Source organism: Dendrobates tinctorius, unplaced genomic scaffold (genome assembly GCF_039654945.1).
Source record: "Dendrobates tinctorius isolate UK_male_01 unplaced genomic scaffold, ASM3965494v1 ptg000362l, whole genome shotgun sequence".
Lineage (NCBI taxonomy): Eukaryota > Metazoa > Chordata > Amphibia > Anura > Dendrobatidae > Dendrobates > Dendrobates tinctorius.
Window position 1 is genome coordinate 3,487,818 of NW_027362028.1, and position 14,996 is coordinate 3,502,813.

General features: G+C 47.3%; 1 protein-coding gene across 3 annotated transcripts in view; it reads left to right on the top strand.

Moving 5' to 3' along the window:
• The window catches only part of ANKRD55 (ankyrin repeat domain 55), a 98,073-nt gene that overhangs the window by 61,298 nt on the left and 21,779 nt on the right, over positions 1 to 14,996 (top strand). For all 3 annotated transcript variants that reach the window (XM_073562684.1, XM_073562683.1, XM_073562685.1), the window contains exons 5-8: positions 4,409 to 4,469; positions 12,757 to 12,885; positions 13,268 to 13,452; positions 13,743 to 13,910. In XM_073562684.1, coding sequence (XP_073418785.1) covers positions 4,409 to 4,469; positions 12,757 to 12,885; positions 13,268 to 13,452; positions 13,743 to 13,910 — 543 coding nt within the window. The remainder of the gene's footprint in view (positions 1 to 4,408; positions 4,470 to 12,756; positions 12,886 to 13,267; positions 13,453 to 13,742; positions 13,911 to 14,996) is intronic.

The following is a 14,996-nucleotide window of genomic DNA, read 5'->3' on the forward strand; positions in this document are numbered from 1 at the left end:
ACAGACCCCTGACCAGACCCCCTATATACAGACCCCAGACCCAATTCCTTATATACAGACCTCAGACCGGCCCTCCCTATATACAGACCCCAGACCACAACACCTATATACAGACCCCAGACCCAACTCCTTATATACAGACCCCAGACCCGACTCCTTATATACAGACCCCTGACAAGACCCCCTATATACAGACCCCAGACCCGACTCATTATATACAGACCCCAGACCAGGACCCCTATATACAGACCCCAGACCCAACTCCTTATATACAGACCTCAGACCGGACCTCCCTATACACAGACCCCAGACCAGAACCCCTATATACAGACCTCAGACCAGACCTCCCTATATACAGACCCCAGACCACAACACCTATATACAGACCCCAGACCCAACTCCTTATATACAGACCCCAGACCCGACTCCTTATATACAGACCCCTGACCAGACCCCCTATATACAGACCCCAGACCCGACTCATTATATACAGACCCCAGACCAGGACCCCTATATACAGACCCCAGACCCAACTCCTTATATACAGACCTCAGACCGGACCTCCCTATACACAGACCCCAGACCAGAACCCCTATATACAGACCTCAGACCGGACCTCCCTATATACAGACCCCAGACCACAACACCTATATACAGACCCCAGACCCGACTCCTTATATACAGACCCCTGACCAGACCCCCTATATACAGACCCCAGACCCGACTCATTATATACAGACCCCAGACCAGGACCCCTATATACAGACCCCAGACCCAACTCCTTATATACAGACATCAGACCGGACGTCCCTATACACAGACCCCAGACCAGAACCCCTATATACAGACCTCAGACCGGACCTCCCTATATACAGACCCCAGACCACAACCCCTATATACAGACCCCAGACCCAACTCCTTATATACAGACCCCAGACCCGACTCATATACAGACCCCAGACCAGACCCCCTATATACAGACCCAACTTCTTATATACAGACCTCAGACCGGACCTCCCTATATACATACCCCAGACCAGACCCCCTATATACAGTCCCCAGACCCAACTCCTTATATACAAACCCCAGACCGGACCTCCCTATATACAGACCCCAGACCGAACTCCTTATATACACACCTCAGACCGGACCTCCCTATATACAGACCCCCAGACCAGAACCCCTATATACAGACCCCAGACCCGACTCCTTATATACAGACCCCAGACCAGACCCCCCAGACTAGACCCCCTATATAGACCACAGAGCAGACCCCCTATATACAGACCCCAGACCCAACTCCTTATATACAGACCTCAGACCAGACCTCCCTATATACAGACCCCAGACCAGAACCCCTATATACAGACCCCAGACCACAACCCCTATATACAGACCCCAGACCCAACTCCTTTTATACAGACCTCAGACCAGACCCCTATATACAGACCCCAGACCCGACTCCTTATACACTGTGTGCAGAATTATTAGGCAAGTTGTATTTGAGAGGATTCTTTTTGTTATTGAACAACAACTATGTTATCAATAAACCCAAAAGACTCAAATATCAAATCTTAATATTTTTGGAAGTTGGAGAGGGTTTTTTTAGATTTGGCTATCTTAGGAGGATATCTGTTTGTGCAGGTAACTATTACTGTGCAGAATTATTAGGCAACTTAATAAAAACCAAATATATACCCATCTCACATGTTTATTTTCACCAGGTAAACCAATAGAGCAACACAAAATATAGAAATAAACATTTCTGACATTCAAAAACAAACAAAAAAACAATCAGTGATCAATATAGATTTCACCTTTCTTTACGATGACGCTCACCTTCCTTCCATCCATAGATTCTGTCAGTTGCTTGATCCGTTTACGATCCACATTGCAATGTGCCGCAGCCACCACAGCCTCCCAGACACTGTTCCCAGAGGTGTACTGTTTTCCCTCCCTGTAAATCTCACATTTTATGAGGGACCACAGGTTCTCTATGGGGTTCAGATCAGGGGAACAAGGGGGCCATGTCATTAATTTTTCTTCTTTTAGACCTTTACTGGCAGCCACGCTGTGGAGTATTTGGATGCATGTGATGGAGCATTGTCCTGCATGAAAATCATGTTTTTCTTGAACGATACCGACTTCTTCCTGTACCACTGCTTGAAGAAGGTGTCTTCCAGAACCTGGCAGTAGGTCTGGGAGTTGAGCTTCACTCCATCCTCAAGCTGAAAAGGTCCCACAAGTTCATCTTTGAAGATACCAGCCCATACCAGTACCCCACCTCCACCTTGCTGGCGTCTGAGTCGGAGTGGAGCTCTCTGACTTTACTGATCCAGCCTTGGGCCCATCCATCTGGCCCATCAAGAGTCACTCTCATTTCGTCAGCCCATAAAACCTTAGAAAAATCAGTCTTAAGGTATTTCTTGGCCCAGTCTTGACGTTGTATCTTATGTTTCTTGTTGAAAGGTGGTCGTTTTTCAGCCTTCCTTACCTTGGCCATGTCCCTGAGTGTGGCACACCTTGTGCTTTTTGATACTCCAGTAACGTTGCAGCTCTGAAATATGGCAAAACTGGTGGCAAATGTCATCTTGGCAGCTTCACGCTTGATTTTCCTCAATTCATGGGCAGTTATTTTGCGCCTTTTTTATCAACACGCTTCTTGCGACCCTGTTGGATATTTGCCATGAAACGCTTGATTGTTCAGTGATCACGCTTCAAAAGTTTGGCAATTTCTAGACTGCTGCATCCCTCTGCAAGACTTCTCACAATTTTTGACTTTTCAGAGTCCGTCAAATTTCTCTTCTGACCCGTTTTACCAAAGGAAAGGAAGTTGCCTAATAATTAAGCACACCTTATACAGGGTGTTGATGTCATTAGACCACACCCCTCCTCATTACAGAGATGCAAATCACCTGATTTACATAATTGGCAGTTGGCTTTCAAGCCTATACAGCTTGGAGTAGGACAACATGTATAAAAAGGATGATGTGATCAAAATACTCATTTGCCTAATAATTCTGCACACAGTGTATACTGACCTCAGACCGGACCTCCCTATATACACACCCCAAACCAGAACCCCTATGTACAGAACCCAGACCCGACTCCTTATATACAGACCCCAGACCAGACCCCCTATATACAGATCCCAGACCAGACCCCCTATATACAGACCACAGACCCGAATCCTTATATGCAGACCTCAGACCGGACCTCCCTATATACAGACCCCAGACCAGACACCCTATATACAGACCCCAGACCCAACTCTTTATATACAAACCTCAGAGCGGACCTCCCTATATACAGACCCCAGACCAGGACTCCTTATATACAGACCCCAGACCAGACCCCCTATATACAGACCCCAGAACAAACCTCCTAAATACAGACCCCAGACCCAACTCCTTATATACAGACCTCAGACCGGACCACCCTATATACATACCCCAGACCAGACCCCCTATTAACAGACCCCAGACACGACTCCTTACATACAGACCCCAGACCAGACCCTCTATATACAGACCCCAGACTCAACTCCTTATATACAGACTGCAGACCGGACCTCCCTATATACATGCCCCAGATCAAACCCTCTATATACAGACCGCAGACCGGACTTCCTATACACAGACCCCAGATCAGACTCCTTATGTACAGACCCCAGAACAGACCCCCTGTATACAGACCCAGACCAGGCCCCTGTATACAGACCTCCTATCTACAGACCCCAGACCTCCCTATGAGACCCCAGACCAGACCCCTATATACAGACCCCAGACTCCCTATATACAGACCCCAGACTAGACTCCCTATATACAGACCCCTATATACAGAACCCCCATGCCCAGACTCCCTATATACAGGCCCCAGACCGGACTCCTTATATACAGACCCCAGACCTTCAATATACAGACCCCAGACCAGACTCCCTATATAAAGACCCCAGACCATTCCTAAATTCATGGCCCAGACCTCTCATATTTTGGTGTACCCACTATGGATCATGTCTCCAAGTCCAGCCTTACATTTTCGGTCGCCCTCTAGCAGATGATAGTGAGTGTCCTCCCCCCACTCCAGCAGATATGATGATGGTGGCCTGTTCTGGAGGATCACAGTCCAGCAGATGTGATGATGGCGGCCTGTTCTGGGGGGTCACAGTCCAGGAGATGTGATGATGGCGGCCTGTTCTGGGAGGTCACAGTCCAGCAGATGTGATGATGGTGGCCTGTTCTGGGGGGCCACAGTCCAGCAGATGTGATGATGGTGGCCTGTTCTGGGAGGTCACAGTCCAGCAGATGTGATGGTGGCAGCCTGTTCTGGGGGGTCACAGTCCAGCAGATGTGATGATGGCGGCCTATTCTGGGGGGGTCACTGACTGTTTTGTCTCTTTTTCCTGTAGACTTCTGTCTGTTCTTCTGCAGCAGTCGACATTGAGTGAGATCAACCACCAGGACAACGAGGTGCGTGCTGGCTCCCGGGGCCTTTACTAGAGGCTTGTACACTGATCGTCTGACGTGACAAAATCTATGGAGATTTAGGACTTTTCAAAATCAACACCCTGAATTTTTACCATGATCATTGTCACAAAATGATCGACCTCAAGTGATTGAAGGCTTTATCCTGCACTGTGCCGTGTATATATCGGCATCATGCCACCAATGTACAGAGTGGGAAGAGCGAGCCATCAGTAGTGGTTGTCAGAGCTGACATAGACCTCCCAGCACAAGTCACCGAGATGCTTCACCCCTTAGATGCCACAGTCAAACATATCTGCTGCACCTAAATGGTTTGTCAGAGGGGGGTCTCTGTTCCACCTATCACCTGTGCAGTCCGATCCCAGGGCGCTGATGGCTTTACATGGCAGATGGGTAGAGATAATGGCGTTGTCACGATCCATGCTGGATTGTGACAGATAAAAGCACATGTAACCTTTTTTCTTTAAGCTGTTTGCTTAAAGTTAGTTTTGCCCCTGGTGGCCATTAGGGCCATTACACAGTGGTGTCTTCAGTTCTAGTTTTGCCCCCGGTGGTGGCTAGTATTATTACACGGGAATCACTAGCAGGTGTGATTGCTCTGGCTCTTGTCCATAAAGGAGAGTCAGGTGGTCTTATTCACTGTTGGTGATATTGGTCATTTCCAACCATCCTTGGTGGAGGAAGGAGCTAGAGAAGAGTTCCTTGCAGCTCAGTCAGAGTCCTGGTGGTGAAGGAGCAGCAGTGATGAGTTCCTTGCAGCTCAGACAAAGCTTTGGTGAAAGAGCAGCTATTCTGGAGGAAAGCTGCACTCAGGTGCCGTACTCTGTTGCTGGGAGCAATAGCAACAGAGCTAAGCTAAGTGGTTATTCCCTGTTTGTAACTTTTCTTATGTGTGTTTGAGTGCAGTGGTGGGATTAGTTTCTGCACCATCCAATTCATTAGAAAGGGATAGGTGCAGGGTGAGCTAGGGTTTTTAGGTATCCTGCTCGTCGCTAGGTGCGGAACCTGCCTAGGGACCATCAGGAGTGTAGAGACACTGACTCAGGGGAGTGCAGGAGGTCTCCACGTCCCCATTCCCTATTGCAGGGCCCTCCATTGTATCGGTTTGCCTGGTGTTTCCCTTATCTCTGTAAATTCGCCCTGCTGGAGGCGGTGTATCCAGATACACGTGTAACTATTGAAATTCGCCTGCTGGAGGCGGTGTATCCGGCTGCACGTTTCATTGTTTAAATTCGCCCTGCTGGAGGCGGTGTATCCAGGGTCACGGGTGTCATAGAAATTCGCCCTGCTGGAGGCAGAGTATCCAGTCATCCTGTGACATTACAGGCGTCTTCGGATTTTATAGGGGCAGCGACTTCTGAAAAACTGTTAGCAAGTACAGTTATAGTTTTAACATCTGATTGTTTCTGATGGTTTGTTACAATGTATCAGTGTATGGAAAATGCACCAGCCTGTCCATACTGCACACCTGATTGTGGCTGGACCTGGTAGCATAGCGTGGGTTGCCTTCATCCGCGGCAAAGCAAGTATTTTGCACACCCTAACCTGTAGACTGTTAAAAATAGAATAAAAAAAAAGTTATACATCTGTTGTGAGTTCATTTTCCCCTCCGTCACTGAGGCCTGGTGAACTCCCTATTCTAGTGAAGGATGGTAGTGAGCCTGATTATCAGGCACCTGGGACTAATGAAGACGATTGGCTGAGTGGAGTCACTGACTGGATATAAGGCAGCCTACGCCCTTTCTGCCCTGCGGGTGATTTCTCTGTGGACTCTTGGACACCAGTCTGATTCCTGCTCTCCTGAAGCTAAGTTTTCTGTTTTGCCTTTTTGCATTTAAGATTTGTTTTTGTTTTTCTTGCTTTTGGATTCTGCCACTCCCTGCTGGAGTGTGCAGTGTTCCGTTAGCTCTGTCTTCAGAAAATACCTGAGTGCTGATTTAGTTTTTGAAGCTTAGTTGCTTCAGGGCCATTTTTATATCAGCTTGTTGGCTTTTGTCTCTGATAGGGTTTTGGCAGATTGCAGACAGCAGCCTTCCTATCCGTTCCTATCTAGGTAGTTTTTGGGCCCCGTCTTTGCTCAGTCTGTCTTTCTGTCTGTGTGAGTGTTTTCGTCTTGCTTCGCCGTCATTGTATGTGGGGGACTGCCTATTGCTTTGGGGTCTGCTCTGGGGCAGTTAGATTTCCCCTTTCCTTCTTTAGGCCTATGTAGTCCTCCGGCTGTGATCGAGGGGTCTAGGTCATCGTAGGAACCCCCCACGGCTGCTGCAAGTTGTGTTGATAGGTTCAGGGGTCTGCAATCTGATAGTTGCCAACTTCTCTGGTTTTCTGGACTTAGCTAGCATTTCTGTTTTTGCCTCCTACGGTGACTCAATCATAACAGAAGCACCCGCCTAACCGCAGATCCTTGGGTACTCAATAGCAGGAAAGAATTGTGTTTAAAAAAAAAAAAAAAAAGTGTGTATATTCTTTCCTCTATATCTCTGAGGCCGTAGGGGGAATTTTTTTTTTTCTCTCAATGGAGATAAAGCAAGTGTCTGATCGTGTGGAGCAGCTCGCTGCTGAAGTGCGAGGAATTTCCGCCTATCTTGCTCGTTCACATGCTGTTGAACCAAAGATCCCCACACCTGATGTATTTTTTGGGGATCGATCTAAATTTTTGAGTTTCAAAAATAATTGTAAATTATTTTTTGCTTTGAAGCCTAACTCGTCGGGGAGCCCCGCGCAGCAGGTTAAAATTGTCATCTCTTTGCTGCGCGGCGATCCCCAGGATTGGGCGTTTTCTTTGAAACCAGATGACCCTATTCTGACTAATGTGAACGCATTTTTTCAAGCCTTGGGGTTGCTGTACGACGAACCTAATGCTATTGATCAGGCTGAAAAGACCCTGTTAGCATTGAACCAGGGTCGAGAATCTGCAGAATTGTACTGTCAAAAGTTCCGAAAGTGGGCGGTCCTTACTACCTGGAATGATAATGCCTTGGCTGCTCTCTTTCGGAAGGGTTTGTCAGAAGCCGTAAAAGATACTATGGTGGGATTTCCTGTTCCCTCTGGTCTGGACGATTCTATGTCTTTAGCCATTCAGGTTGATCAGCGTTTACGTGAACGCAGGATTACACGAGAGGTGTTGCCACCGGTTGAACAGACGTCTGAACCTATGCAATGTGATAGAGTTTTGTCTAAGGCGCAACGTCAGGAATTCAGAAGGCGTAATAAGCTGTGTTTTTTCTGTGGAGATGCCTCACATATTATTTCTGTTTGTCCTAAACGTGAAAAACGCTTTGCACACACGTTTTCTGTTGGTGGGGTTCAGCCTAAGTTTCTTTTGGCGATTACTCTGATCTGTTCCCTGTCCACATTTTCCGCCAAGGCTTTTGTGGATTCGGGAGCAGCGCTAAACCTAATGGACTTGGATTTTGCTAAACGTTGTGGATTTCCGTTGACACCTCTGCAGACGCCTATCCCTTTGAGGGGGATTGATGCTACCCCTCTGGCTAAAAATAAACCTCAGTTCTGGACCCAGTTGGTCATGCGGGTCGCCCCAGACCACCAAGAAAATTGCAGATTTTTGGTGTTGCATGGTCTGCATGATGCTGTTGTTCTGGGGTTTCCCTGGTTGCAGATTCATAATCCAGTTTTGGATTGGAAGTCTGTGTCTGTGGTGAGTTGGGGTTGCCGGTGTACCTTTAGTGAGGCTCCGGTTTTTTCCACCTTTCCTCAGTCGCATGAGGTTCCTGACTATTTGGCGGACTTCTATGATGTATTTAGTGAGAATGAGTCTGCGTCCTTGCCTCCTCATAGGAGTTATGACTGTGCAATTGAACTAAGCCCGGGGTGTAAATTTCCTAAGGGTCGGCTCTTCAATTTATCTGTACCCGAGCACGAGGCTATGCGGTCCTATATTAAGGAGGCGTTGGAGAAGGGTCATATTAGACCATCCTCTTCACCCTTAGGTGCCGTTTTTTTTTTTGTGGCCAAGAAGGATGGTTCTTTGAGGCCTTGTATTGATTATCGTGCCCTCAATAAAATTACTATTAAATATCAGTATCCGTTACCCCTGATTTCGGATCTATTCTCTAGAGTCAGAGGTGCTTGCTGGTTTACCAAGCTTGACCTCAGGGGGGCGTATAATCTTATCCGCATTAAGCAGGGGGATGAATGGAAGACGGCGTTTAATACTCCGGAGGGACATTTTGAGTACCTGGTGATGCCTTTTGGGCTCACTAATGCCCCTTCTGTCTTCCAGTGCTTCATGAACGATATTTTTCGAGACTTTGTCGATAAATTTTTGATTATCTATCTGGACGATATTTTGATCGTCTCCAAGAATTGGGATGCTCATGTGGAACATATTCGGACTGTGTTCCGGATCTTGAGAGAGAATTCTCTGTATGTCAAAGGATCAAAATGCCTTTTTGGAGTACAGAGGATTTCTTTTTTGGGATTTATTTTGTCTCCGTCAACTATTGAAATGGACCCGGCCAAGGTACAGGCCATTTATGATTGGGTTCAGCCCACTTCTTTGAAGGCCCTCCAGAAGTTTTTGGGTTTTGCTAATTTTTATTGGAAATTTATAGCAAAATTTTGTAGTATTGCCAAACCATTGACTGACCTGACCAGGAAGAGTGCGGATGTGTTGAATTGGTCTCCGGAGGCGGTTGCTTCCTTTCAGGAGCTGAAGCGTAGATTTACCTCCGCCCCGGTTCTGCGGCAGCCTGATGTCTCACTCCCGTTTCAGGTAGAGGTGGATGCTTCTGAGATAGGTGCAGGAGCGGTGTTGTCCCAAAAGGATCCGGTAACATCTAAAATGAATCCCTGTGCTTTCTTTTCCCGAAAGTTCTCTTCATCTGAACGTAACTATGATGTGGGGAATCGGGAACTGTTGGCCATGAAATGGGCACTTGAGGAGTGGAGACATTGGTTGGAGGGAGCCAAACATCAAGTTGTGGTCCTCACTGACCACAAAAATTTGATTTACCTAGAGTCGGCTAAACGCTTGAACCCTAGACAGGCTAGGTGGGCCTTGTTTTTTACACGTTTTGATTTTGTGGTCTCTTTCCTTCCTGGAACTAAGAATGTCAAGGCAGACGCCCTCTCTAGGAGTTTCTTTGCTGATTCTCCTGTGGTGACCAAGCCTGCTACCATCTTAGGCGAAGGGGTAGTTCTTTCTGCCATCTCGCCCGATTTGAGACTTGCTCTGCAAGAGTTCCAGGAGGACAAACCTGAGCGTTGCCCCAGTGGAAAGTTGTATGTTCCTGACCAGTGGAAGAAGAGAGTGATGTCTGAAGTTCATTGCTCTGCATTGGCTGGTCATCCAGGTATTTTTGGTACTAGAGATCTGGTGAGTCGCTCTTTTTGGTGGCCCACCTTGTCTCATGATGTCAGGAATTTTGTGCAGTCCTGTGGGACTTGCTCCCGGTCTAAATCTTGTTCTCGCTCTAGTGGGTTGTTGATGCCTTTGCCAGTCCCCAGGAGGCCATGGACCCATATTTCAATGGATTTCATCTCTGATATGCCGGTCTCTCAAAGAATGACTGTTATTTGGGTGATTTGTGATAGGTTCTCTAAGATGGTTCATCTTGTACCACTCCCTAAGTTGCCATCTTCCTCTGAGTTGGTGCCCCTGTTTTTGCAACAGGTGGTTCGCTTGCACGGGATTCCTGAGAACATTGTATCTGACAGAGGAGTTCAATTTGTGTCTAAATTTTGGAGGACGTTCTGTTCCAAGTTGGGAATTCAGTTGTCCTTCTCCTCTGCTTTTCACCCTCAGACCAATGGGCAGAGAGAGAGAACAAACCAGACCTTGGAGTCGTATTTGAGATGTTTTATTTCCGCTGATCAGGATGATTGGGTTTCATTTTTGCCCTTGGCCGAATTTGCTTTAAATAATAGAGCTAGTTCTGCCACTTTGATGTCACCTTTTTTTTTGTAACTTTGGGTTTCATCCTCGATTTTCTTCAGGGCAGGTGGAGCCCTCTGCCTGCCCAGGTGTTGACACTGTGGTGGAGAGAATGCACCAGATCTGGGACCAAGTGGTGGATAAGTTATCTCTCTCCCAGGAAAAGGCCCAGCGGTTTTCCAATCTACATAGGACCATTGGTCCCCAGTTTAAGATTGGTGATATGGTGTGGTTATCATCAAAAAATATTGCTATGAAGGTGGCTTCTCCTAAGTTTAAGCCTAGATTTATTGGACCTTACAAGATTTTGGAGATTATTAATCCGGTCTCTTTTCGTTTGGCTCTTCCTGTCACATTTAAGATCCATAATGTGTTCCATAAATCCTTGATGAAGAGGTTTGTTGAGTCAGTTGTGCCTGAGGTGGCACCTCCGGACCCTGTATTGGTTGAAGGTAACTTGGAATATGAGGTAGAGAAAATTCTGGATTCCCGTCTGGCTAGACGGAGACTCCAGTATTTGGTTAAGTGGAAGGGTTATGGTCAGGAGGATAATTCCTGGGTCTCTGCCTCTGATATTCATGCCAAAAGATTGGTGTGTGACTTTCATCGGGCTCACCCTGATCGCCCTGGTGGCGTTGTTGAGGGTTCGGTGACCCCTCCTCAAGGGGGGGGTACTGTTGTGAGTTCATTTTCCCCTCCGTCACTGAGGCCTGGTGAACTCCCTATTCTAGTGAAGGATGGTAGTGAGCCTGATTATCAGGCACCTGGGACTAATGAAGACGATTGGCTGAGTGGAGTCACTGACTGGATATAAGGCAGCCTACGCCCTTTCTGCCCTGCGGGTGATTTCTCTGTGGACTCTTGGACACCAGTCTGATTCCTGCTCTCCTGAAGCTAAGTTTTCTGTTTTGCCTTTTTGCATTTATGATTTGTTTTTGTTTTTCTTGCTTTTGGATTCTGCCACTCCCTGCTGGAGTGTGCAGTGTTCCGTTAGCTCTGTCTTCAGAAAATACCTGAGTGCTGATTTAGTTTTTGAAGCTTAGTTGCTTCAGGGCCATTTTTATATCAGCTTGTTGGCTTTTGTCTCTGATAGGGTTTTGGCAGATTGCAGACAGCAGCCTTCCTATCCGTTCCTATCTAGGTAGTTTTTGGGCCCCGTCTTTGCTCAGTCTGTCTTTCTGTCTGTGTGAGTGTTTTCGTCTTGATTCGCCGTCATTGTATGTGGGGGGCTGCCTATTGCTTTGGTGTCTGCTCTGGGGCAGTTAGATTTCCCCTTTCCTTCTTTAGGCCTATGTATCTCTCCGGCTGTGATCGAGGGGTCTAGGTCATCGTAGGAACCCCCCACGGCTGCTGCTAGTTGTGTTGATAGGTTCAGGGGTCTGCAATCTGATAGTTGCCAACTTCTCTGGTTTTCTGGACTTAGCTAGCATTTCTGTTTTTGCCTCCTACGGTGACTCAATCATAACATACATCATTTTCTTACTTTTTTTTGTGGGTTTTTTTCTGTAGCCATTTGTTTACCTTAGCCCTAACATGACCCTATTCCTAACTCTAGTCCTCACGTTAACTTTAGTCCTATCCCTAACCCTAGCCTTAACCTTAGTCCTATCCCTAACTCTAGTCCTAGCCTTAACATCAGTCCTATCCCTAATTCTAGTCCTATCCTTAACCTTAGTCCTATCCTTAACTTTAGTCCTAGCCTTAATCTTAGTCCTATCCCTAACTCTAGTCCTAGTCATAACCCTAGTCCTAGCCATAACCTTAGTCCTATCAATAAACCTATTCCTAATTCTCACGCTAGTCCCAAGCCTCACAACAGTCCAAGCCCTCACCCCAATCTGAATCTTAGCCCTAGTTCGAACCTTCTTCTACCTAACCCTATTCCTAATCTTAACCCTAGTCGGAACTCTAACCTTAGTCTTAACCCTTTACTTCTTAACCTATGCTGATTGCTGCCTATGCAGAGTGTAGCAGCTGATGACAATCTCAACTTCACTGCTGCGCTCTGCACAGAAATCTGTGGCACAAAATATATCAGCTATAGATACTTTGTTGGCGACTCCAAGAATAAATGGCAGCAGAATTTGCAGCTCGGAGCTACCACCTATACCCCATGTTACACCACTAGTACCTGGGATCTCCATTACCAAATGTACGGCAAAGTGCCTGGACACAATTCTAGACAACCAAAGCTATTAAAGGGGTTGTCCGGGACTGACATCTTGTCACACACTGGCCGCAGTTTTTCGGTGGGAGCGCCACGTGTCATCAAGTTAACCACATATGATGTAATAGATGCAGAACTGACTGTGATAGTAGACCGTTCTCCTTGAAGTAATCGGAATATTCTCGGTTTCTCTCTGGTGTGCATGACAGGGGATGACATCTCTGCACTGGGCGGCATTTCACAACCGGCCACAACACGTGCAGAACTTGCTGCAGAAAGGAGCCGATCCTACTCTGGTGGACAAAGACTTCAAAACGGCCCTTCACTGGGCGGTCCAGGTACAAAGTGGGGGTCTATCGACCTGCTGAAGGTGCAACGCTGCGCACCAAACCATTGCACCTGCAAACTCATGTGTGTCAGAACACGCACCTGCCTAAGTGACCACTACATGGTGTAGATGGGGCACCACAGAAAAAGACAAAATTGCGCCCCTTTATGGTAGCAGGTCATCCCCAGCCATTGTGTCTGTATATAGTGCACCAGTTTATTCTTTGGGCACACCAGTCACTGCATTTCACAGGGCAGCTGCCCATTACTGAGTTGTCCTTGTCATCCCAAGTGCTACCCTCCCATAGATAGCGCCCTTTATATTGTGTACCCTCTGTATCTGATCAGATCTGGTGCCGACATCCTCACACTCTCGGACCTCTGTGATTTCAGAGCGGAAACAGAGTGCTGTGCGCCATAGTCCTGGACCACCAGCAGGGCCAGTCCACCATCAACTACGACGATGAGAACGGCAAGACCTGCATGCACATCGCCGCCGCCGCCGGATACGGTGACATCATCTGTGAGCTGGCCAGAGTCCCAGAATGCAACCTGCAGGCCCTGGACGTGGATGACCGGTAATAATGAGCGCCCGCTGTGTAGTAATGGGGAGATCCTGTTGTATCTTCTGTGCCATCAGCTTTTATAGTCGGACATGACCAGCGCTGTATGTGGAGGGGGCTGGCTGACTGCACATTTTAATATACAAGCTATACACCAATGTATAGACACAGTAGGGGGCTGCACCAAAGCAGAGTGCACCCCACCCTGCATTTTGCACTCCCCAGTGCAAAATCTTCTTATATAGCAGATGGGCTTTTGGCGCCACAATATCCTTCTCCGGTGCATTTCTCATATTCTGCTGCAGGACCCCGCTGCACTGGGCGGCAGCTGCCGGAAAAACGGATTGTGTGCAGACACTGCTGAATTTAGGAGTGGATATGAACCCCAGGGACATCAATGAGAATACGCCCCTGACCTACGCCATGTACTGTGGGCACACCACATGCATCAAGCTGCTTTCTCAGGAGAACAGGTAACGCCCGCCGAATGCTGACCATTAACCACCATCAGTAGGACATTTCCATATCCGATGGTATTCACACACTTTCATTAATCTTCATCATTTTGGTGAAAAGAAGGGTACTCGAGAAAGAAAGTGGCCATAAATATTGGCACAAAATAGGCGAATACGTCCTGTTTTCTTATCAGCTTTGCTGTGTAGACTGGGACAGCATGAGTAGAGCCATTTCATAACCTTGAGGCGGAGGCGTTAACAAAAGATTTATTGTGCTGCTGGAGGCCAAGATAAAGCAGGATAGTAACACTATACAAGGGCCACATGAGGATAATCTCTCTTCCCTTCATATCAGAGCGAGCAAACTGTGGCCACTGGGGAGAAGTAGTCATACGCTCAGCCAGTGAGTGGCTGGAGACTTCTGCTGCTGTATAGTCGCTACCATCGATAAAGAAAATACAATGCCTAGACTCTTCTTCCTCTCTGATGCCTGGAAACATGGATCCCTTCTCATCCAATCAAAACAGGCTGAAGATGATTTCTTCCTATTTTTCACCAACCACAACCAACGTCTCATTGCCTTCTTATTCACCGATTGGCTAGAACGCGTTTCCTAGCAACGCACCTGGTTACTCTTAGGCCCGAAGCACAAACAGTATGGGAATCATAGTAAAATGAATGATAAACACTAATACATATGAGGAGGGAGGATGGGTCATGGCAGGGAGGTGGCAAGACAGTACTGGGGTCATATCATATGTCATTAATAAGAAACTTAAAAACAAGGGTAAGGCTCCATGGAGCCCAAACCGTTCCTGCTTCTGTTTAGCTGGAAAAATTGTTTGGCCAGCGTGTGCCGGCCGCATTATACAGCCAGCACCTGCCTGTAACAGCAGCGACCGGAGTTAGCGGCATTTAAACAGTTCAATCCGGGGAGTAGGTGGGTAGCGACAAAATTGGGGGCCGCCATGTCCTATAGAAGGGCCTCTTTACAGCCATCTTGGTACTCCCATGACGCCCGTCCGGTGTACCTTTTGTAGGAGAGCGTTAATTTAACTACATACTAAAATATTAGGTGTAAATGATGCCAGGTTCAAAGGGGAA